The sequence below is a fragment of the Plutella xylostella genome, chromosome 9, assembly GCF_932276165.1.
Source record: "Plutella xylostella chromosome 9, ilPluXylo3.1, whole genome shotgun sequence".
NCBI lineage: Eukaryota > Metazoa > Arthropoda > Insecta > Lepidoptera > Plutellidae > Plutella > Plutella xylostella.
This window is the reverse complement of record NC_063989.1, coordinates 1,726,015-1,750,819: the sequence shown is the minus strand read 5'-3', so window position 1 is coordinate 1,750,819 and position 24,805 is coordinate 1,726,015. Positions and strand designations below refer to the sequence as shown.

At 35.6% G+C, this 24,805-nt stretch overlaps 1 protein-coding gene across 3 annotated transcripts in view; it reads left to right on the top strand.

The window, feature by feature from the left end:
* LOC105388638 overlaps positions 1-24,805 on the top strand; it is a 192,293-nt gene that overhangs the window by 87,049 nt on the left and 80,439 nt on the right. For all 3 annotated transcript variants that reach the window (XM_048622956.1, XM_048622957.1, XM_048622958.1), the window contains 2 exons: positions 17,119-17,172; positions 22,685-22,714. In XM_048622956.1, the coding sequence (XP_048478913.1) occupies positions 17,119-17,172; positions 22,685-22,714 (84 nt within the window). The remainder of the gene's footprint in view (positions 1-17,118; positions 17,173-22,684; positions 22,715-24,805) is intronic.

Genomic DNA, 24,805 nt, shown 5'->3' with positions numbered 1-24,805 from the left:
TAACTTTTTACTAAACGAGATTTATGCCATACGATTTTCGGCGTAACGAGACTTTGACCAAACGTTACTATGCAATACGAGATTAGGCAAATAAATCTTATGCCAAAAAAGGTAGAACCCACATGGGTTCCGCTCATCTCGCATAATCTTTATTGACCAAAACTCATTTCGCATAACTCGTATGGTCTAAACTTTTTTGGCCGAACCATCACTTTGCCAAGACTTATGTGGCATAAGGCTCGTTTCGTCTAAAACTCTTTAGGCACAATCTTTAAACACCTAAGTTTCGTTTGCTCAAATATATGTTGGTCTATACCTATGTATAATCTTGTTTCTCGTAATGTTATCTTAATAAATAATATATTAAGTATGTAGTAAATGTACAAATTGTGGTATTTTTCTCCTACATCCCGAAAATCACGATATTGTATGATCAAAAAATCGAAAGTTAACGACCAATATAATTATTACAAACCCCATGAGATCGAAACCTAAAAATAGGTGCGACGACGAGCAAAGCGAGGAGGAGCGTGTTAGGTGCACATGTTCATCAAAACCAAAGCGGAGCGCAGCGAAGCGGAGCGGAGCGTTTTCCAAACAGCGGAAACAATACAAGGCACCAGTTTGCGCTATGTAGGGAGACCCTCCGTCAAAGTTAAAGCCAAACGAATATTATTTCTTTGTATAAACCTAATAAACCATAGCATTATTAGGCTATTCAAGATTTGGCCATACCATTATTAGGCTAAACAATGTTATGCGAAATAACTTTTTACTAAACGAGATTTATGCCATACGCTTTTCGGCGTAACGAGACTTTGACCAAACGTTACTATGCAATACGAGATTAGGCAAATAAATCTTATGCCAAAAAAGGTAGAACCTACGGCACATATGTACATACGGCGCATCACCTATCAAATAAACTAACTATAAGTGTCAAAATTATTAGGAATCACATCAAAAAATATTTGAACGTAGCAAGCTAAATATCTGCTTATAGAACCCTCAATCTGAGAACGAAAATGGTCTCTCTTGACCGCTGAAAGCAGGTCGGTGTCAATGTCAGAAGTCAGTACCTAATTTGCTAAAAGCCCCGAAGGTCAAAGGTCAGTGCTGGTATGCCGGCCACCTTAGACTAATAATATACGAACAAGATGGAGTATAAAATACAAAAACAAAGCAAAAAACTGCCCGCATTTTGTTTATCTCAAACCATTTTATGTTAAAACCAATGACAACTATTGCAATGACCAATGAATAAAGTCACAAATTTTCTAACCGAACTAATCCTAACTAATATTATAAATGCGAAAGTAACTGTGTCTGTCTGTCTGTCTGTCTGTCTGTTACTCTTTCACGCCAAAACTACTGAACGGATTTGAATGAAATTTGGTATACATATGGTCTAGACCCTGAGAAAGAACATAGGCTACTTTTTATCCCGGAATTCCCACGGGAAAACTTTTTAAGGCGAAGCGAAGCTCGCGGGAACAGCTAGTTTATAATAAGAGCTTAGTTGGTAGAAGTGGGTTGTTATTTGTCGAGACGTTTCTTTGCACTGACACTCCATCTAGTTAATATTAAATATCGTTGCCGGCCACACTGGTCGCGTGACGATATCCATCTGAGATTTAGCTGAAGAAATGCTATAGTATAAGTTATGGTAAACGCCCAATTTATTCATTTTATTATGGCCGGTAAATAGTGGTTTATGAAACTAATTAGGTAAATGCCAATAGAAGACTATAGGAGTGTTTAAGTGCCTTTGTACCTTTGCAAGTTTCAAGAAAATTTCGAAGCCTCCCATTATTAACAGGACCGATTTAAAAATATTGAAGGTCATCAATATTTGTAGCCTAGAGCTGCTAATAGACGACGTCTGAACAGCCATAAAAACAAACTAAGCGAAATTATTTGCAATAAAAACTCTAAGAACAATGAGTTATTATTTATGGTGCGCTTTTTTGTAACAAATTTTATTAAAATATTCAGTACACGTTCTTATAGCTGTGGGTCAAGGTTGGTGTTTGGAAAACAATCGTAGGTATAAGTATTTACAATTTGTGCAAACCATAGAATTTAAAAAGGTACTTAACTATGTAATCGCTACATTTATAGGTAAGAACCTACAAACTTTCCAGCAGCCTCTTTGGCCACAGCACATGCTGAGCTGGTGCCGATTTGACGCTCTGGACAGCAACCTATATAGTTTGTTTGTTTGTACTAAGTTGTATTATCCCTGTATTGTTATTTTTTTATTGTATTCTCTTTCTTTCTTTTTTCTGTTTTTGTTGTTCATTGTGTCAAATAAATGTTTTCTTTCTTTCTTTCTGTCATTCTTGTCCTTCTTCCTTCAGACCGTATTTAAATTCTGACAGCAAGATTTTTAGTATTGAAGAATCACTATCATTGGGCATGTAACGTCGGACTAGCCCTAAATATATAATCATATTATATTTCCTTAACAATGCCGTTCGTCCGGTCTTACGAAAAAACTTAATTTCATAATTTTTGTGGCATGTTAATTGATATAACATAGCTGTTGAACTTTACACAAGATCATAACTTGTCATTTATAAAGGTCAAAGGTATCCAATTGGGCACTTTTGGTCTCGAGGTAAACTATCGTATAAACAAAGTAACAGGATTTTATTTCCTTTCACTTTTGTCTAGAAAGGTCCAATAAAGGGTTTGAACCTGCTTTGAAAAATACTCTAGTAGGTATTAGGTATATCTTGAGGATGCAGTCACTACAATAGGCTCCTTTATCCTTTTCAGAAGGTGGCAGCATGTTGGTAATGTTGCCTAGCCCTAGGGTTTCCATTATAATCGTATCATATTCCATGAATGGTTACCAGGTCTATGTTTCAGGCCATAGACAGGCGCAATAATTATACTTCTAATATATAACCTATATTTCAGTCTGGATTAAAATTTCAGAATACAAGACTGATACACTCACAGGTAATGAAAAAGTTCCACTCATAAAATACCGACACCAAGCGATCCCAATATTTTCAAAGATTGCATTTAAAATTTGAACAAAATATTAATGTTTTAAGTTGGCAATATCCTGAATTCTGATGCTCTCTTAAATGGACTTCAGTGTTGCAAAAAGCGTCATTAGGCTAGCCTTTTCTGTTTAGAACTAAATATGTGCTTTTTTTACTGGAACTGTTTCATTGCCCGTGAGTGTAGCAAGCCGTAAAGCAATGACGTATTTCATTTAGTTTCAGGGTTGTTTCGAGTGCATGTTACTGAATTATTTAGGTTTTCAGTCACCTCACCCCTCCAGACGGCTAAATGTCAATACCAGGGGGTGAACAAGGATATACTCAGGGTAACATTTTATACTTTGGCTAGTTCTTAATTTCTGCGTCGTAAGAGCCAACTGCCACTGTGTTTGTTTGCCTCCACTTTACTAAGACGTTATATATTATATAGGTACTGATTGATAGCTGTACCTAAATATACCTCTACATTTTATATGTTACGGGGTAACCTTTCGCTAGTAAAAAAAATATTTTTCCATGTAAGTACCTACTAACATAATAATTTGTAATTTTCAGTGTTTATAAATTAGCCAAATTGTTTTCAGTATGTAAAAACAACTATAAGATCATGTCAGTTCACTTACTAAAAATTATGAAAATTCTTGTGGATAGATATTTTATTTTCCTTTAACATTACAGTTTAACTTTAAAATGTTCATTTATTTAATCCTTTATTGCACAAATATAAATATAAGTGTACAAAGGGTGGACTTAATGCTACAAGCATTTTCTACCAGTCAACCGACAGGTGGTGCAAGAAAATTTTATAATAAGGTACCTATTGTTCTATGCAATTTTATACAGAGTGCCTGAAAATAACTGCCTCCCTACTTGAGAACAAAAGCATATTATTTGTAAACAGAGCAAAAACTAAACTTAATAACACCCTTTGTTTATGTGGGTGTGAATGGTGTGATGTTAAGGAATTATTGAAGTTAAAATAGTCATTTTCGAAGATTGTATTTTATAAGGGATGTTATTTGTACTAACCTAGTCTCCATTCAAATTATCTATTTCATGGATGATTTGATTATACATGAATATAACTTAGTATACACCCTTCATTGTTATCTTGGCAGTTGGTGTTATCGTTACTACGTAGTGGTAATTAAATTTAAATATATAACTAATGATGGATGCCATTTACTTTATTTGATCACATTAATTATTATATAGTGTATTGGTGCAAGGAACATAATAATTCTTTCACGAGAAGAATAGCTTCGATCGATAATTAGCAGTCATGATTATAATTATAACATTTGATAAATGGGTGGACAAAGGTATGCCTAGGTTTTACCAAAATGTCAGCCCAACATAATAAAAACATCTTGAAATCTTTGTTGACGCCTTCTATAAAGTAAGTTGTTTTGAGATATAAGCGAAGTTGCAAAAAGGGTATACTAAGCCGAAACCTACATGTACAGCATGGAATGTCTAAGCCGCTTGGTATACCCTTTTTGCAACACCCTGTATAAAAACCTGGTAACTAATCTCAATTCCTCTCTTCCAAACGACCACCGGACCGCTACACGTTCGCGCAAAGCAATTTGCGACGCCAATTCTCGCACATCATCTCATCCGATAATGCAGATACATGCTAATAGCTGGACAAAACAGTGTTGTTATACGTTGCGTGTCTGTGATTGTTACTTCCGTTCGATAATGACCCTATGGAGAGATGTGACGAAGCAAGCTGCCTAGTGTTGCCCAAATTCAGTCTTGGTCTTGCAGTCTTGGTCTTGTTCTTGCGTTTTTGCAAGACCAAGACCAAGAACAAGACCGCGTATTTTTAGCAAGACCAAGACCAAGACTGACCGTGCAAGACTTGAGCAAGAACAAGACATAGCCTGCAAGACTCTTGCGTCTTGCAGAGCGCTATTTGCTATAGGTAAGTACGCTTAGGAATTCTATGAGATGCAAAAAACTGTATCAAAGAAAATGAAAAACTGGACCTATGCGCATTACGACTAATACCATAAACATAGCGAATAAAAAAATATCTATTAAAATCAAAAAGTAAACTTTAATAAATAGTAATAGACTAATAGGTAATTGCAAGACTTGCAAGACTCTTGCTGCAAGACCAAGACCAAGACCAAGACTGGGAGCGCAAGACCAAGACCAAGACCAAGACCAGGTGTATTGGCGCAAGACCAAGACCAAGACCAAGACCAGGTGTATTGGCGCAAGACCAAGACCAAGACTGGCTAAGTCTCGTCTTGTTCTTGCATTTGGGCAACACTAAAGCTGCCACGTGACTAGAAGTCATTCTTCGGAACAGTGGTTCGGTGTTTTGATTGGAGGTCTATTTGATTGGCAGTATTTGCTTCTGAGATGTCTGAGGTTTTTTTCCTCAAGAGTTTATGTAAATAGAGCTAAGGTTAACAAAATATCGAATGCTGGTGGTTCCTTTCGGGTGAGTTTTTTCACCTGCGAACAACAGTAAGAACCTATGTAGAGATATTTAATGAAAACTGTAAAGTAACTAAAAAGACGATGCCTGCATACCTGAGGTTCAAGTACAGGTTTCATAGTTTGTCGATAACTATAAAAGTTTACGTTTTCTCGCATACGAAGTGGCGCCTGTAGCGGAAACTATCATGAACCTTTTAACTGATAATATAGGTATGCAGATGACTGAATAAAACCTTAACTTTTTTCGTTTTCGTAAATTGTAAAGCCCGTGCTTAAGGGAGAAGCACATTACCGCTACAGGCTGCTAAGTCGCTAAATAATAATAATGTCCAGAACTGTTCTGCGGCCATAATATCTTTATTTTCTTCTGACCCTTACCGCTTTCTACCCATTCTGTAACCTCAACTAATCGTCAAGTCAAAACAACATCACAGTCAAGGTCTACCGGCACAACAATGAGCCATCGCTATTGGTCATGCACAGGAGGTCACTTTATATGACGAAAAACATAGCTGCATCTACATCTCGTTGTATAAAACGTGCCGATTGCACGTCAGCTCTCGTTCGTTCGTTTTTCGTAGGGTCTAGTACAAGTTTGTTAGATTGTCGGAAACTATAAAAGTTTACTTTTTCTCGCATACAAAGTGGCACCTCTAGCGGAAACTATCATGCAACTTTTGACAGATATAATGTATGCCGACAGAAGAAAACTAGTTTTCAAAAATTGCAAAACCTGTATTAGACTAGTATATAGAGTGACCCCACAGGTGTGAGACGTGCGACCACGGCCGCCGCTAGTTCCGTAGTCTTGAGTGGAATTTCGTTTGTGTTTCCGTCCCTTTTCCTCCAACGTTTGTTTAGAGTTCAAGGTCGATGGTTGCACTGAATCAGGTAACGTTTGTTTTCGTATAAGAAGCGTCAATATAATACCTCAGTAGTACTCAGTATATGTATGTATGTATGTATGTATAAGTACTTACGTGGTTTTAGTATTATTTGGGTTGGAGGATAATTATTATTTTTATCCTATAGATACCTAGTAATACCTACTGCTTTCAATAATATCTTGATTAGAAATACCTACACACTAAGATTGTTTACCTTTTGAGCCAAGTATGAATTTAGGTTGTTTTTGTATGATTTGAAAGTAACGTAATAAATACATAATTATATCATCATCATCACTATAAGAGGTGTGTTTGCGCAAATAAGTAAGTATATCATAACAATTAACAATACACGTGGAAGGATATCCAAAAAAAAAACGTTTGAAGTTGGACCCGGAGATTATCGACGTTCAAAGTCCGTATATCTTATTGACTGATTCAATAATGTGGCCTACGAACTAAAGAAATAAGACTTTGGCCAAATTACTTTTAATACCCATGGAAACACCTATTGGACGCTCAAAGTTCAGAGCTAATATTCTTACACTCACGATTTCTTCAATTGCAAATTGCTCATAGGTATATCTGCAGGTTTTGGTGGACTTTGAATGTAAGACTTTGGACTCAGAAGCTGTGGGGTTTGTACCCTTCGCACTGTGTGGTTACCGCTACGGAACATTAGCAATTAACAATACATAAGCAGCGTGGCTTGGTAGTCTGATTTGATCTGATGTAACTTGTATGGATCTGACAAAGTTTTGATAAGCGAGCGACGCTGTTCATATATTGTAAACTAGCTGTTCCCACGCGCTTCGCTTCGCTTAAAAAGTTTTCCCGTGGGATTTCCGGGATAAAAAGTAGCCTATGTTCTTTCCCAGGGTCTAGACCGTATGTATACCAAATTTCATTCAAATCCGTTCAGTAGTTTTGGCGTGAAAGAGTAACAGACAGACAGACAGACAGACAGACAGACAGACAGACACAGTTACTTTCGCATTTATAATATTAGTTAGGATTGCTAATGTGTCGGTGGTGACATAGACTAATATGGTGGTGATAAACCTACAATACAGTACCACCACCATACAGTAGTTGTTGCAGTTTGCAGCTAACATTGTAGGATACAAGATATTGCCGGATAATATACGTTTGTTATTTAACATCCCGATATTGAAAGCCTCACGGGGTTACGTGACTAACTGCGGGTTGCACCGCAGAGAACGTCAAATTACACTCACGGGCAATGAAATAGTTCCACTCACAAAATGCCGACACCAGACCACCCCCATTTTTACAAACATTTAATAAAATTGAAACAAAATATAACCGTATTTTGTTTGCAATATCCTGAAGCTCTGTTAAATTTACCTACTTCAATGTTGCAGAAGGCGCCATTAAACTAGCCTTTTCCGTTTAGGAGTAATTTGGTGCTTTTCTCAGTGGAAGTGGAACCTTTTATTGCCCGTGAGTGTAATATCCGTTTTGTTATTTAACATCCCGATATTTAAGAACCCCACTGACTCACTGCGGGTTGCACCACAGAGAACGTCAAATTATGTGGAAGTCAGTAATTTATTTGACCTGGGGTGCGATCACAGGATTCGATTCTATTTTCGAAACTACACATGGAAAAAACAAATGTCACTTTTGGAACTAACAAATTTGCCTTACATTTTGACAGTGACAGTTGACGATACGCAACGTAAACGGAGGTTTCGAATCTTATAATCGCTGCACTGCTGAGAGTTGTAAAAATTACACATACATAGGTGCGACTTTTGTATTCGAATCTCTCTGAATATTCCTTCTTTATCAATTTAATTTATATATAAGTTTTATCGGGTGGCTTGAACTCTTAAGATATATTTAGAAAAAATACTTATTTGAATAAAATAACCCGTTTTTGGTTGATTTTATTTTCTTAACAATAACGTGCAAAACACAGCTGGTGGACCAGGTTTTAAAGGTCAGATGATGCAAAAGGAAGATTTATAGAGGCAGACGCAGTAACATCAGGGTTATATTATAGAAGATATATTTGAAACTAGCTGATCCCGCGCGCTTTGCTTCGCCTTAAAAAGTTTTCCCGTGGGAATTCCGGGATAAAAAGTAGCCTTTGTTCTTTCCCAGGGTCTAGACTGTATGTATACCAAATTTCACTCAAATCCGTTCAGTAGTTTTGGCGTGAAAGAGTAACAGACAGACAGACAAACAGAAAGACAGACAGACACAGTTACTTTCGCATTTATAATATTAGTTAGGATTATAGCTTTTTAAACCTATCACAGTGCGGTAAAACACAGTTTAACGGCTATTTAACACGATATTTGGTAAATTTTCATTATTAAGTATTACTTATTAATTTGACAGTGCCGATCGTCTGTTGTTTTTGTGGTACATACTCGTAAGTTGGTATTATGCTTTGATTGATGGTCAAGACTAAAGACTGTTTATGTAAGTAAGTTAATATTTTTACAACGAATTTATTAATAAGAACCTATAAAATATTACTTATGTATCTATTTTAAGATTTAGCTCTTTATTTCCATTCATTGGTCCTAAGGTGACCTTGGCAGGAAAATGTCATGTTTGTTTAATAATAATGTGAATGATAGCATCACTTATTCGGCCGACATTGAATAATCACGACCAAATGTTGGTTTTAGCTTTGTATTCAGGTTTTATTCATATTTTTTAAGGCATACCTTTGTTTGTGAGGTAAGATTGATTTGGTACCTCTCAGATGACGAAAAAAAACTTTGTAAAGAAACGAGTAACTCCCTTATTCATAAAAAATTTAGTGGCCGCTTTAGCTATTGAACTGTTTTGTCACTCTCTGTCAAAGAACAAATTGTCCTCTGTCAGACAGTGACAGAACAGTGCTAACGCTTTAGCGTTCACTAACTTTTTTTTGAATAAGGGCGCCTTCAAATTAGTCTCTAATTGTCGCGCGAAAGCAGCGCTGCTGTCTAAATCCTAACTAATATTATAAATGCGAAAGTAACTGTGTCTGTCTGTCTGTCTGTCTGTCTGTCTGTCTGTCTGTCTGTCTGTTACTCTTTCACGCCAAAACTACTGAACGGATTTGAATGAAATTTGGTATACATACGGTCTAAACCCTGGGAAAGAACATAGGCTACTTTTTATCCCGGAATTCCCACGGGAAAACTTTTTAAGGCGAAGCGAAGCGCGCGGGAACAGCTAGTTCCATATAAATTATTAACGCGCGACTGCAGCGCTGCTGCGGCGCTGCAGTCGCGCATCTTTTAAATTACAAAATTTATATGGATTTTGACAGCAGCGCTGCTTCCGCGCGGCAATTAGCAACTAATTTGAAGGCGCCCTAAGGACGTAAGTGTGTTAGTATTTATTTACTTCTCCGAATAGGTTCGTAGAACTTACTTAATTACGTACTTACCTTAATTATTCTCGTTCTTCTCTGGAGGCATAAAATACATTCCAGTTTTGCAATAAATTAAGTACTTTAAAACTTTTTTTTACACACGATAGCAAAAAGGCTGGGTTCGAAGTCTGCAAAATTTTATAGACACCAAGGGCCCTATCTCGAGTTCTAAGTAAACGAAGTAACATATATTATGTAAATAAATTTTCTTAATTAAGCGTCAAAATCAATAGGTACAATTTGAATCAGATATGTATGTCATTTCCTCCAGTTCCTGTTTAAATCCAACTGCCATTGCCATCTATAAAATTTAGCAGACTTTGGCTTCGGCCTTTGTAACTTGGTACGAACAAGTCTTCGTATATAATCAAAGGAACAAGTATAAGTACTATGATACCGTATAATGTCATCGTTGACTACAGATGAGGTTTCGATGAATTTCTTACAGAATGTAGGTACAGCCAACATAGGATTAAAGAAAGAGATAAATACCTATTTACTTATAATTATAGCAGCTGTAAGGTACTGATTTATTTATTATGGTTTAACCTGCGTTACGGATTCAGTGGCCTGTTTCTCACTTGATCTGAGCAGACAAAAACATAATTATATCTTTCGGTTGACCGTAATTGCCTTAGGAGCGCATGGCTTGATAGAAAAACAATACTGATTGATAGGTTAAAATAGTCTTACTTTGTATCTTGTTCTGTTTATAAGTTCATTTTGTGTAAGCATAGTGGAATATTATAAAAGATAAAAATTTAACATTTATTTGGAGTTAATCTATCTAAGTTCCAATCTGAACAATGATGCATTCAACTTTACGGCAGATTTTCATTATTATAACCTACTAGCTGTTCCCGCGAGCTTCGCTTCGCCTTAAAAAGTTTCCCCTTGGGAATTCCGGGATAAAAAGTAGCCTATGTTCTTTCCCAGAGTCTAGACCGTCTGTATACCAAATTTCATTCAAATCTGTTCAGTAGTTTTGGCGTGACAGACAGACAGACAGACACAGTTACTTTCGCATTTATAATATTAGTTAGGATTAGGATGTCGCGTCTGAATGTTAGTAGGTACCTACTAAACAGCAATAATTGTATTCTTCAGATAACATTTATTTGATTATTTAAAAACTTGCCCTGAAGTAAAATGGCTTTACCCGCGTTTAATGTTATGCGACTCTGTTATTCTAGTCCCAGTAGGTAGGTAATTAATATAAAAATGCGCCGAGTCCCTTTCATCGGGGTAATGTTATCACGGAATTTAAAGTATACTACCTACCTCGATACATTAAGTGCAGAAAGAGTAGAAACCTTTTATGTGCCAGTAAACCTTTGAACGTTTAGTATTATTGTGGCTTGTACCTGATTACTTGAGTAAAGTCTTTGACACGTTCAGGTTCATAAGAGTTCAGTGGTGTTCTGGTGTTCATCAACTTGACCAGTTAATGCTTTGTTTCTATTTATGCTGCCAGATAGATACGTGCTTATGAATAAATAAACCTTAATTACCGAAGGTTTATGGTCAAAATATAACAACATCGGCTGGATATAATACAGGGTGGATTTTATATGCCACCTAGAGGAAAAGCTCTCTTAATAATGTAGATAGTCTAAGAAAGCAATCCATTTGTTTTGAGGAACTTAGAAAACTGCCATTGACCATCATTCTGTGATACCTATATAACAAACCCATATGTTATCATCAGCTCTCAAATCCTTATATGCTGCATTCAATAGAATACCATCAGATAGCCCTTACATGCCATTGTTCGCGACATATTTGGGGCGGCATACATCGGAGCTGGCACGCTAAGAATCATGACGATGTTTTTATGTAAGGTTTGTTTAGCTCTACCCACATACATATACCTACCTACATACGAGTACTTGTAAGATTCGACTGTCATTTCATTGCTATAAACAGTATAAACACGGTTACATTTCTGTACCTTATCAAAGCATATACATTAAGAAACTGATAATGACTTAATTGGTTGTTAAATAATTAATTTAATCATTACCTATATTACGTGTCTACTAGTGGATGTCTTCTCTTTCCACCACTACAATATAGCTGTATATACCTTTTATGGTATCCATCCAAGAGGGTAGGATGGCATTTCATTGTTGTTCCACGATGACCTGCTACTGTATCAACACCGACGCTTGCTTGTCAATTCTGACGTAACTTGTATGGAACTGACAGATGTTTGAAAGTTAAGCGGCGCTGCTTATAATAATAATAATAATAATAATAATTTATTTATTTCAGACAATTTGTCCATATAAAAACACAGTTTACAAAACTTACATTCTACTTAATAACTAAAACAGATTTTGTTCTTATGACTAGTTGCCAGACAAGTGGACTGTCATTTCTGCTTAGCTGTTTTGGTCTCTACTCGAAGACTCAAATAAAATCAGTCAAAATAGGTAGGTACTTAAGTATTTTGTAGTTTCAAACTCTCAACTCTGTATAGGTAATATGAATAAGTTTCAGTGATATTTATGGAACGTTAATGGCAGGTGGAACTTTTCATGATATGTAGATAGATAGATAGATAATTCTTTATTATACATTAACACAGGAATTACAATAGAATATGCACAACATAGACGGTACAAATGGCGGCCTTATTACTATGAGTAATTTCTTCCAGTCTACCTCGGAGGAGAGAAATTATACAAAAGAAAAGGGGAAAGTGCAAAAAAAAAAAACAAATATAAGACATTTATGACATTCGACATGTCTCAAAATTCATAACTACCCCATGTAACCTTGTCGGATCGTACCTACTGTTGTTGTGGTTGGTGTAATTTATTTTAATAGTGAAGTATCGTAATAATGGCCGCCGGAGATCGTCACGAACACTATTGTTTGCTAATAAAGAGGCTCTATAATAAATCAAGAGAAAGAGCAGAGGTTTTTTGATTTTATTTTATGTTATAACCCTTCAGTCATTAAATCTTGGCGGGGTCTTTTGTCCTATAGTTAATTTTTATAAAGGCTGTGTATTGTCATTTTTTAACCGACTACGAAAAAAGGAAGAGGTTTTCGTTCTCAATTCGTCTGTATGTTTTTTTTAATCTTATCATCTAATGACTAACATTATTATAATTATGTACAAAAGCCTGAAGTTCAAAAATCCTTAGGTACCATTGACAATGAGCTATTTATTTTATAACTTAGTAAGAAATATTCACGAAAAGACTATTTTAGAAAAAAAACAGTAGACAAATTTAACAAATAGTTTTACTAATTTGATATGCAAACGTTACCTGTTTAGTGATAAACCCATTTTATAATCGTTGCATATTAAAATAATGCGGTTTTGCGGTTAGTCACATGCTAAAGTTATAGGAGATTAACAGAATTAACACTATTATCTGCCATTATATGAAAGATATCACAAGTTCTATTGACGTCATTTAAATTCATAGAATTAAGTACAGCACGTACTTACTTGTTTATTTTTTAAGTATAAATAAATGTAAAAATGTTAATAAATATTGGAAAAACCGAAGTGCACATAAACTGCCAATGTTTTATAGGCACATCGTAATTTATTTAGTGCGTAAAGATATGTCTTTAAAGATTACTAATGGATTTCATAATTTAATATACTGATATAAATATATTAGGTACAAAAAATAAAAAGCAAGAAGTGGGATTTTTTGAATAAAAGGGGGCTCTGGGATAAAATAATGCCTTTCATATATTTATCAAATAATATCTCAAGGATATACTTAATTAAATAAATTTTTACTCTAACACACCTAATATTTTAATAAAAACGGTAAATATTTGATAAAATATAAATACCTCCATGTACATACAACCCTCTTTATAATAGTAATTAACTAATTAAGTATAGGAGTAATACCAGGTAAGTACCTACATATTAGTAACGCCATACTATTATATTATATTATTATTAATTATGTGCACGTAACATAAACAGGGTATTTTTCCTAACAACAACGGTTATAAACATGTTATAAACAAACAAACACACTGAAACGACATTGACTCTGAAATATGATGATTGATGCGCAAGCGCCGGTATACCGTATCATACAATGGCCTTGACTTTACACAGAGCATACTACATTATAATAATGCTTACATAACAATGTCGATTCTCTTTAATAAATAAAGATTATAAAAAAAAAAAAAAAAAACAATGTCGATAAAAATTACAAATAATTGTGAGCGCCTACTAGGGCATGCAATACCGTAATACCGGTATCCGTAATACCGGGATCCCGGACCAAATTTCAGCTTTTTTCAATACCGGTATTGAAAGTTAATACCGGTATTGAAGTAATACCGGAATAGGACGTTTTTAGGCTATAAATAAAGCGATTAAGATTTAGTTAGCCTTGTGTTCCTATATACTGTGAAAGCGCACTTGTTCCCAAGCGTTTAATGCAGTTTTCGGCTGCTAGAAATCTACAGTTGACCATGCGTAAACCGACACCGGATGAAAAAAATAATTTATTCTAAAATTTAAACTCGAAAACTGAATTCTCGTAAAAATCTACAACAAAATACAGAATATGATTGCATTTTCTTGTTTTATTTTGACGTATACGACCTTTAAAGACAGTATATGCCATTTATTACAAGGAAGTCTAATACCGGTATTAATACCGGGATCCCGGTATTGAGTTGCAATACCGGAACTCAATACCGGTATTGAAAATTGTTCCGGTATTGCATGCCCTAGCGCCTACCTGTTCAATATGTCTGGATAATGGCTACCTGTGGGATAAAATACATGCTGTCACTCTCTTAATTATGATTTAGACAGTGACAGCATGTCTCATATTGTTCATCCCACAGGTAGCCATTATCCAGACATTGCGAAACAGGCCCTAAGAAAAACTCAATTATCGGCCCTCGGCCTTCCTCCAAGTGCTACTTTGAAAATGAAAATGAAAAATCATTTATTAACACCAGATAAAAAAACCATTACAATTAAGATTAATCACTTTATCACTGGTTGTTGTGTTAGTTGACTAACACTACTTGACATTACACGCATGTTGCTTCTAAACTTGGTAGGGTTGTGTTTTGCACGTGTACTTTGTAAGTAACTTTGTTATCTTAAAAGAAGAAGACAAGAATTCTCAAAAGGGATTAATTGTAAATGAATAAACATTAAACAACAGTGTACTTGAGAACACTGCGCGTTCAAGGATTAGCTTCAAGTGGTCGTCCATTAGATCAAACATTTGTCGACAATACACTTGATATTATCGCGAGATCAATACACTGATTGTTAATTGGTCACGTGGTACATACCTATAGAGTCTGACAATGCTTTTTCAACTGTAAATGGATGAGAGATTATTTTCTTTAACAGGTGGCCCTAAATGAATTAATTATTAGAATTACCTTTAAGTAGCTAAAGACAAAAATATATGGGAGCTGGACCAACCTCTAATAGCAGTAAGACTAACGTCGTTGGATAGGTCTTGTCAATAGGAATAACTTTTGCTTTGACAGCTTTGTTGTCACAGTGGTCAGTTCAGAGATATATTACTTATGTAAGTTCCGATATATGACTTATATAAGTTCCGATACTCGTCAGTTCATCTTACTGCTATTGGAGGCAGAATACACCTCCACCACTTATAATAATAAATAATTAAAGAATCACCAGTGCTATTATTTTTCTTTCCAAGAAAATATTTAATTAACCCCCTATCGGAACTTATATGTCATATGTTATCTCTGAACGGACGACTGTGACAACAAAGCTGTCAAAGCAAAAGTTATTCCTATTGACAAGACCTATCCAATGACGTTAGTCTTACTGCTATTGGAGGGTGGTCCAGCCTCCAATAGCAGTAAGATGAACTGACGAGTATCGGAACTTATAAGTCATATATCTCTGAACGGACAACTGTGACAACAAAGCTGTCATAGCAAAAGTTATTCCTATTGACAAGACCTATCCAACGATGTTAGTCTTAATGCTATTGGAGGGTGGTCCCAATCTGCCCATTGTCATTTATACGTAGGTACCTATAATATCCTTTATGTTTACCCAAATTTTTAACAAATAAATGAGTTTTGATTCTGATTCATAAGATGCTGTAATGGTATAAAGTATTCATATTTATTGAAGGCATACATCATTATGTAAATTCATATGCCTCCGATCTCAGCCACGGTTCATTGACCGGTAGAGTTGTTACCTATTTGCATTGACTGAACCAAGAAATTTCAATCAGGCTTGAATATAAGTAATTTATATTCAAAGTAATAAAAATATAGAGTGTAGGTGTTTTGTTCAATAAAGTTATATTGTATTGTATTGTATTGTAATTTTTTTTCTTTATTTTGATTGTATCTGAGTGTTATGCCTTTATACAGAGCAAAAGTAGTAAGTAGGTATAGTAAGCCAGAAGGTAGTGATTGCTGAGCATTAAATATACTTAATAAAATTATCGAGTTTAAGAAATTTTCTATAAGTACTTACCTACTTCTCATAGTAAAAATTAACTTGACAAAGTTTATATTCTCATAGATTTTAACAAATCTACTTTTCGCGAATTTTCGAAAACAAAACACGGTCATGCTAAGATGAGTCATGTCATGCCGAACAAAATATGTCCATCACTATGAGCCACCCATTTTCAGCTTACTCTCCACTTTAGTAACACCCTGTAGTATAACCCGAAAGCAAAGAAAGTATTAACCGTAGCTCCTTATTATTGTTTACTACTTTAGGAAATTCGCGCTTGAAGCCTTAAGGTTCAACGCTACACAAAGATTAATAAGTACCAGGACATCAGAAGTGACCAGGAGCAGTCAACTGCACCAGTTCATACATAACCGTAGCTGCGGAGTCCGTCAAGCACGAAGGTCGAAGGTCGCATGATGTCGAGCGCAACGCAGGGACACGCTCGGCCAGTCTGAGTGCTTAGTGCGAGTTTTTACACCGCTCGAATAGTTAAAAACAAACGTGATACGTCATACAGTTTTTTTTTTCAGTTTTTTAACTGCTTGTAGGTACATAGTACTTGTGCTTATAGGGTCAAGCTAGGAATCCAATAATAAACATTAACAAGAATACGGGAAAAATGGTAGGTACAGGGGCGGAAATAGGAGGTGAGGAGCCGAAAATGTGAGTAAATAAGAAACAGATTCTCAGGGACGGGACGGATGGGACTGATGGGAGTCTTTCAAGTGAAAATGTTTTGAAGCGAAGCGAAACTCACTAGTTATTGAATAGCATAGCCCATTGGCTAGCTACCTAGCTAGTTATTAAATAACTAGTCAAGTATATTATTTAAGTACCACAAAACATGATTAAAAATATTATTTTCTCTTGTTTCAGCAATGTCGGCCGATGGGTCGACGACGGACATCAATGGTCTACTCAACGATACAGGTGAGATTATTTCAATGTTACAACGCCATCTATATGACAATAACGAAACTATTTCAATTTTACAACGCCAACGAAAGCATTTTTTTCTATGCGCGCCATCTATGCGTATATGAATGTACTACGATAACACGTTTTGGCGCTAGTCAACTACATTCCAAAGTAGTTCGCACATTTTACAACAGATGGCGCTAAAAAATTGTTTTACATGTAGTAACAAGCTACGCTCATAGGTGGCGCTGCATGGGATATTTTTTTCATTTCAGTGATAATCTTAAAAGATGGCGCCACTTATAACTAAAAAAAAATAAACAAAATTGTTTTACTCTCAAATAACAGCAAGATTTTTTCTTATTATTATTTCTTTTATTAATTTATTTATAAAACCTATCTTTTCAATTGCATACTCGCTGAAAAGATTGAATTTAATGCAGTGACAAACGGAAATCCCAATACTTAATAAGCCTCTTCGCATATAACACGGGGCGACACCCACATCACCTAGACTACCTAGGTTATTAGGTGCCTACTACTGCCTACCTACTTTCACCGTAGCACTAAACGACTTGCAACAACAATCCGTCACTATTTAATTGAATAATTACTCCCTACTGACGTCTAACTAGTCTCGCCTTTGCCATTAGTAAAGGCTTTGTTCCTACATTTGCGGCAGTAAACAAGTACCTTCCTATGTTAGCTAACTAGGTACTTACTTTACTTACCTACCACCACATACCGGACGGCACCGTAGCTTAGGCGGTAGTGAAGCTGCTTCTTTGCTTGGGGCTACGGGTTCGAATCCCGCCCAGGGTAAACATTCGTGTGATGAACACTCGTGTTTACCTTGTGTCTGGTTTTCGTTAATCTATTTAATATGTATATATAACCCATATCACAGGCTCTACCTAGTTCGGCGTCGGATGGCTGTGTGTGAGATGTCCCCATATATTTCTTATTATTATTTATTTGTCCTGTCTGAGTTAGTATCCGAGGACAGATGTTGTGGCGCTCCTTAGAAAAAGCCTTTGTTCAGATTGTCCGGCAGTTGATGATTCATGGCTGACGAAAATCTTCTGTTTATTATTATTATTATTGTTTTCCTATTTTGTGTAAATGGAAAGTTTTGGGAGGTAGCAGTAAAAAAAGTTACAAAACCTGTGCTAAGAGAACATACAACTAGGCAAGTACCTACTTTAGTTAAGCAAGTAGTGTAAGATGTGTTTAATTTATCCTTGGTCCCAAGCCAGGTGAACTGTAAGTACTTAGTGGAGAAATCCAATTAACCAGATATTTTAAGACTTGATGTCTCACATAATTATGAAGTTAACTTTCAGGTTATACTGGCTATAACGGTAGTTGAAGAAATGAGGTAGGTAGATTAAGATATTTGTATAGGTGTTACCTATTCCATAAACCCAAGAATTTACCTCAATGGTTGATCTGTGACGTCGATTATCTACGTATCTGACGAGTGAGATCATAGATTTCACAATAAATCTCAGTATACTGGCTACTGATCGGTAGTGAATGATTTATTATAAAAAAGTTCCATAGTAGTTCCAAAGTAACATAGCAGTTAGCACCAAATTACGCCTTAACGGAAAAAAATTAATTAGGTACTTACCTACATTTAACAGCGCATTAGAATATACCAACAATAACGTAAATATTTTTTAAAAATTGTAAATAAAATATTTTTAAAAATTGGGGTCATTCTGGTGTTGAAATTGTGTAGGTATAAGTGGAACTTTTTAATTGCTCACGAGTGTTGTTTTGAAGTTATACTATATACCTAATGGAGATCCGTTTCATAAAAATAACTTACCGACTTGTTTGTTTTCCACTTGAACGGTCAACAAAGTAAGTAATTAAAAATCTTGTTTTTTACCACACCACAAATTTGTTAATGCCTTAATTGTTTGTTTATCAACGGATTTTGATGTTTTTTCTGACCGTTCGTTTTCTGACAAAGTTATTTTTTATTTATTTCTTTAATATCCTTCCATCCCAACAGGGGTGGACACAATTCATCAATTCTGAAAAATAATAATAAAAACAATCTTTAAGTATCTACCTAATGTTTGCAAATTTAAATTCACTGTTGCTAAAAACTTAATGATAATTATATCATTTCTGGAAGTACAAATCCTAACTGTAAATATTTGGTTTCCGTAGGAACCGTAGGTAGGTGTGTTTACGTAGGAACTAAACGTAACTAACTCAGATTCTGTTACTATACCTAGTTCCTAAGTGAGTTGGGAATTGAAACAGGCTACCTATCGCGAACGTATTTTGACAACGGATTCAATTTATTGAAATTGACACAAATTACCTCGTAATGTTACTTCGTTTTGAGTTCGCGATAGCCCCTCTTGTCCTGGCATTGACAATGACTTACAAGAGGTCGGGGTCACGGCTTCGGCAGGACTATCTATAAAGTGTATGTATTTAATGTAAGGTCGCAACCTCGCCACATTGATTTTATTGATGTCTCTAACAATGCTATTGCAAAAAGTCACGTTGAACTTATTATTTGATTACAATAAGACCTTCAGTTCGTTTGTAATTTGAGTACTTACTCTACCTACCGTTACGAACGAGTGCATGTGAAAAAGTGTTAAGACTTATTTAGGTGTCGTATTCGTTTGACAAAATGATCTAGAATTTCAATTCCTTGGCGCCACCTTGGTAGACGGGAAAGACATTTTTTTCTACAGGGTGGTGCAAAAAGGGTATACCTACTCAGTACTCATTCATTTCCGGGCTTAGATAATATAACATACAGTAACATACTGCACACTTAGGTTTCGGCTTAGTATACCAATTTCGCAACACCCTGTATAGAACAACTTAAGTAAGTTAATCATTTATAGTTGGCACGTGTAAATGTTTCTGTAAAAAAACTTACGTTACTGATATAGCGCTGATAAAGATGTAATTTTGCCTTGACCAGTCGGTAATATAAAACCATGTAGGTAATTTTCACCGAATTAAAAGCTGTTAAAATTTTCTATACCTAGTCTTCATACAAGTAAGAGTTTACGTCTCATTATTATTAATTAATTAATATGTTTAATTCCTGCATGGTCCCCATCCCATGGTCCCATCCAAATGAACGGATTGTTCCTTTCTGTTTTTGACCTCCCATAAAATTGGATCTCTTGAATGGAACATTTATGTGTATGTTTGATCCATTTTCTACCAAAGTGGTCCACTGTGAGTTGACACATCTAAGTAAGTTTTTATTTTAAACTTATACACTCACGTGCAATGAAAGGGTTCCACTTAGAAAATAACCAAATTACTCCTAAACGGAAGAGGCTATATAGCTTAATAACGGATTCGGCAACATTGAAGTACATTTAACAGAGAATCAAGATATTACCAACTAAAAGCGGTAATATTTTAATGACATTTTAACAAATTGGGGTCGTTTGCTGTTGGCATTTTGTGACTGGAACTATTTCATTGCCTGTGAGTGTATATTTTGTTATATGTAAATAAAAAAAGTGTTTACTCGAATAGTGTGGATAGGACTCAGTAGTAGGTAGCGATAACTTTAACCGTTACGTGCCTTATCATAATTACCATAGCAATAGCGGTGTGAAAACAACCATCTGATGCAATGTTGTAATCAATTTCTTACTTTCAGAAACGTTCAACGTACCTAATAACAACTTCTAAATTATACGCTATTTGCTCAAGACTTCTTATCAAATGGAAAAATTAGAGGAACCTCGTTTTCAGACTATTGCTAAAATACAGGGGTTTGCAAAACGGGTACCTATTCTAAGCCGAAAGGTGGCGACTCAGGGGGTCAGTCTAAATAGACTTTTGTTCTTAGAGTTTTGAAAATTCACGAAAAAAATAGAGACCCCAAGTCACCCCCTTTCGGCTTAGTATACCCTTTTTGCAACACTCTGTATAGGTATTGAATTTTATTTACCTCATAGGTCATCTATTTTTGAGCATATTTATTTGGCCGTCTCACTCCCACTGTACTTAGACCTAGCTGGCATGTTTTAAATGCTACTTATAGGCATCGGTTACATTAAACTCTCTTCAAAATTTTTTGAAATATTCCCGAAGCAATAGCCGATGATTCATTAATAATACGGCTAAATACTTTCGTAGCTAAAAATAAATAATATTGTGATAATACGGGTTTATTCCACACAGCACAGGAAGATGCAATAGATCAAGTGCGGTCAGGCTTGTAGGTCAAACCAACATTAGTTATAATATAAATTATAAGCGCCTAGTATCGTTTTATTTTTGTTATTCATTATCATTATCTATGCCCCCTGCCGTCGTTAGGTTTATTTTAGTAATTTATCACTTATAACTTGTAAATAAGAGATATTAATCAATAGGTACAATGACGACGCGATATTTCAAGAGTGTATCTTATTTGATCTAAGTAAACATTTTAATTCTAACCTAGTAAAAATACCTCATCATCATTATCAGCCTTTTATCGCTCACTGTTGGGTACCCAAATTTTATACCAATTTTTCCGGTCCTGTGCCGCTCTGTCCACTACTTCCCCCCAACCCTGAACTTCTAGATGTCATCGAACCATCTAGCTTATTTTTGTTTTTGAGGGTTGGAATACAATAAGTGTTTTTACCAGAAAATCAGAAGTATTTGGTACGAAATTATTTAAATTTGTTTTCCTGTTACGGGTTTTTGAGATTACCTTAGTATTGTAACCTGTACCCATAAAAATAGTGCTCCCACTTTTTGTTTTTATTACAGTATGTTACGTTCAAACGTCATAACTCAATTGTTTTTGTATGTACAGATGTAGGTAAAAAAACAGCATGAGAGGACTAAAAATATTATTGTTTGTTACCAATTACCCTCATAATATTATCTGAAGCTGTATTTACGTCACTAGTGGCCTTTTCTCATGTTACGATGTTAACGCAATAACATGTCATTGTATTGACCAATAGTGACGAACGCCCGGTTTCTTAATACATTGTTTGTGATTTGTGAATGCTCTAGAAATGTAATAATAGACATATTGTTTTAAGTCCGTGCTTAGGACGGCACGTTAAGCCGTGGATTCCTGTTGCTGTTTGGACAGCAGTCGTAAAGCTATAATCAGATGTCTTCAGGCAGCCTGAAAACATCTGACAGTCAGGTTGCCCACTTACCCGACAACTCTCTCAGCACAAGTTTGTTTGTGTTGGGTTCCACCCACCCTACCGAACTAGGCCAGCGTGGTGGACTAGGCCTAAAACCCTTCCTTTATTAGAAAGAGACCCGTGCCCCAGCAGCAGTGGGGACGTGATGGGTTGTGATGATGATGTATTAAGTATATTGTATGTAATTATGTGATAATCACAATTTCTGTTCCACACTCCATGTACAGTAAGGTGCAGAAAAACCTGACCCCTCTTAGAAGCATTGTTACTATGGGAGGGGGGTTAGGTTTCTCTGCACCTGACCGTACTACCACATTTTGCACGCTTGCATTCATTCATTTTTGTTTTTTTTTTGTTTTCAGAATCTGATCTCACCGGCCTATCGCATGTTGGTAAGTTTACATTTCATTCAATTTCATCGTTTATATTATCGTTTACTTATAATTTCAAAAATATGTAGATGTGCTGTCATAGCACTTCTATACATATCTATATCTAGCAATCCTTGCCTTTATATACTATTACCACTTCCTTATATTTCCACTAGTAGGTAACCGGCTCACTGACTCAGTTCTATTACTTAATTATGACTATAATTACCACAGCACCCGATTATGTCTTACATAAAACTTTTTTTTCGTTCACACTATTTAATCAATCACCTGCTACTACTAAACTAAACATTTAACCTACCCACTTTGCAAAAATTGAATTTTTACCTTTTGCATCGATATCGCACGATACACAATAGATTTTTATTGTGTCTGATTTCACGGGCATCAATCGGTTAAATTGATAATAATTTAAAAAAATAAAAAACCGACTTCAAAAAACCACTAAAATGTAAGTAATAATTTAAGGTTTACACAAATTATATGTGACAGTACAAATATACCTAAGCAGGAACTGTTCTTTTTTGATGTTGGTGCAGTGAAAAAGTAATCTGAAGAAATATAGCACCAACTTCAAAAAAGAACAGTTCCTGCTTAGGTATATTTGTACTGTCACATATAATTTGTGTAAACCTTAAATTATTACTTACATTTTAGTGGTTTTTTGAAGTCGGTTTTTTATTTTTTTAAATTATTATTTTATTTTATAGTTTTTAGTTTATTTGCAATAATTTTTAATCAAAAGTAAGATGCAAATGATACCAAAAAGTCCTACTAATCAATACGAATCATTCAAGCCTAAACACGAGGTAGTTGCTATATACCGTTGAGGAGTTCCCTTGACTGCCTTCCGTTTCCATCATCAGATCAGCTCAAGGTCACCATCATATTTTATTGTTATAAGAACTATATTTACGTTCTTAATTTCATTAGAATCGGTTAATATGTGTCCAAAATGGAAATTCATACCCTGTTTTTACCCCTTTACCCAACCTTAGGGGTGAGATAAAATTCTGAAAAAAAATGGGACCACCTGGAAGCTCAACCCAATACAACAAAAAAAGAATTTTCAAAATCGGTTCATAAACGGCGGAGTTATCGGTGAACATACATAAAAAAAATATAAAAAAAAAAAATATATCCCGACGAATTGAGAACCTCCTCCTTTTTTTGAAGTCAGTTAAAAATACGTAAAATAAACGTATCGGCCGGCGTTCGGAAATCGTCATGAAATAGCAATTGACATTCGCAGACGATTGGCCGCCGTCCAACACCACTTCCAGAAGGGATATCAGCCACACTCCACCTCAAGCTATAACATTAGCATTGTATATTACCAGGTGTACTTTGACATGCAAAATTCTTCAATTGGACTTGGTTATCGATTCCCGAGATAACGAGATGAATTTCCAAATTCGAGATATCGCCGAAAGGACATTTATCTCGGGAGGAAATGGAAAAATGCTATTCTGGCGATCTCTTTGAGCATTATTGATTGCTAATGTGTCCGTGGTGATAAAGCAGCAACTCTCGTGTTTGCGACCGATACGCTAAGAAGACTAGTATAGTATATCTTTAGGGTGGCAGATGATCCTTACACTAAAGACCCGCCCGTGGCGAGCAGGACGCATAAATATGCCACAGGACACTTCCAGATTGGTTGTTTTAAGACTCCAGCATATTGGATCGATTTCATACTTCTCTATCTCGTTGCATTAGAGGTGAGGACGATATTATGGCAACACTCTATAAGTATAATATAATATATTTAGAATAGTTGGAGTATTCAGGATCACGAGTCCATGTGACTCAACGAATTCACTATCGCATAAGAAACGCAGAGTAGGCCTGTATATTGATAACAAGGCCTAGTGAAGGTTTTTCTAAACCAATCGAGCAGTGAAAATTGACGCAAATTTGTATGACGCGGAGTACCGCTAGGTGGCGACTCTCCCTACTCGAAAACGGTGTAATAACTCACACTCCGCATGCAGTACAATGAAAATGAAAAAAAAAACACACTGTAGCTGTCGTGTTTGCCAACAAAGAGAGATGAGTGAACGCCGTGTTCACACGTTAAAGGGACTATTG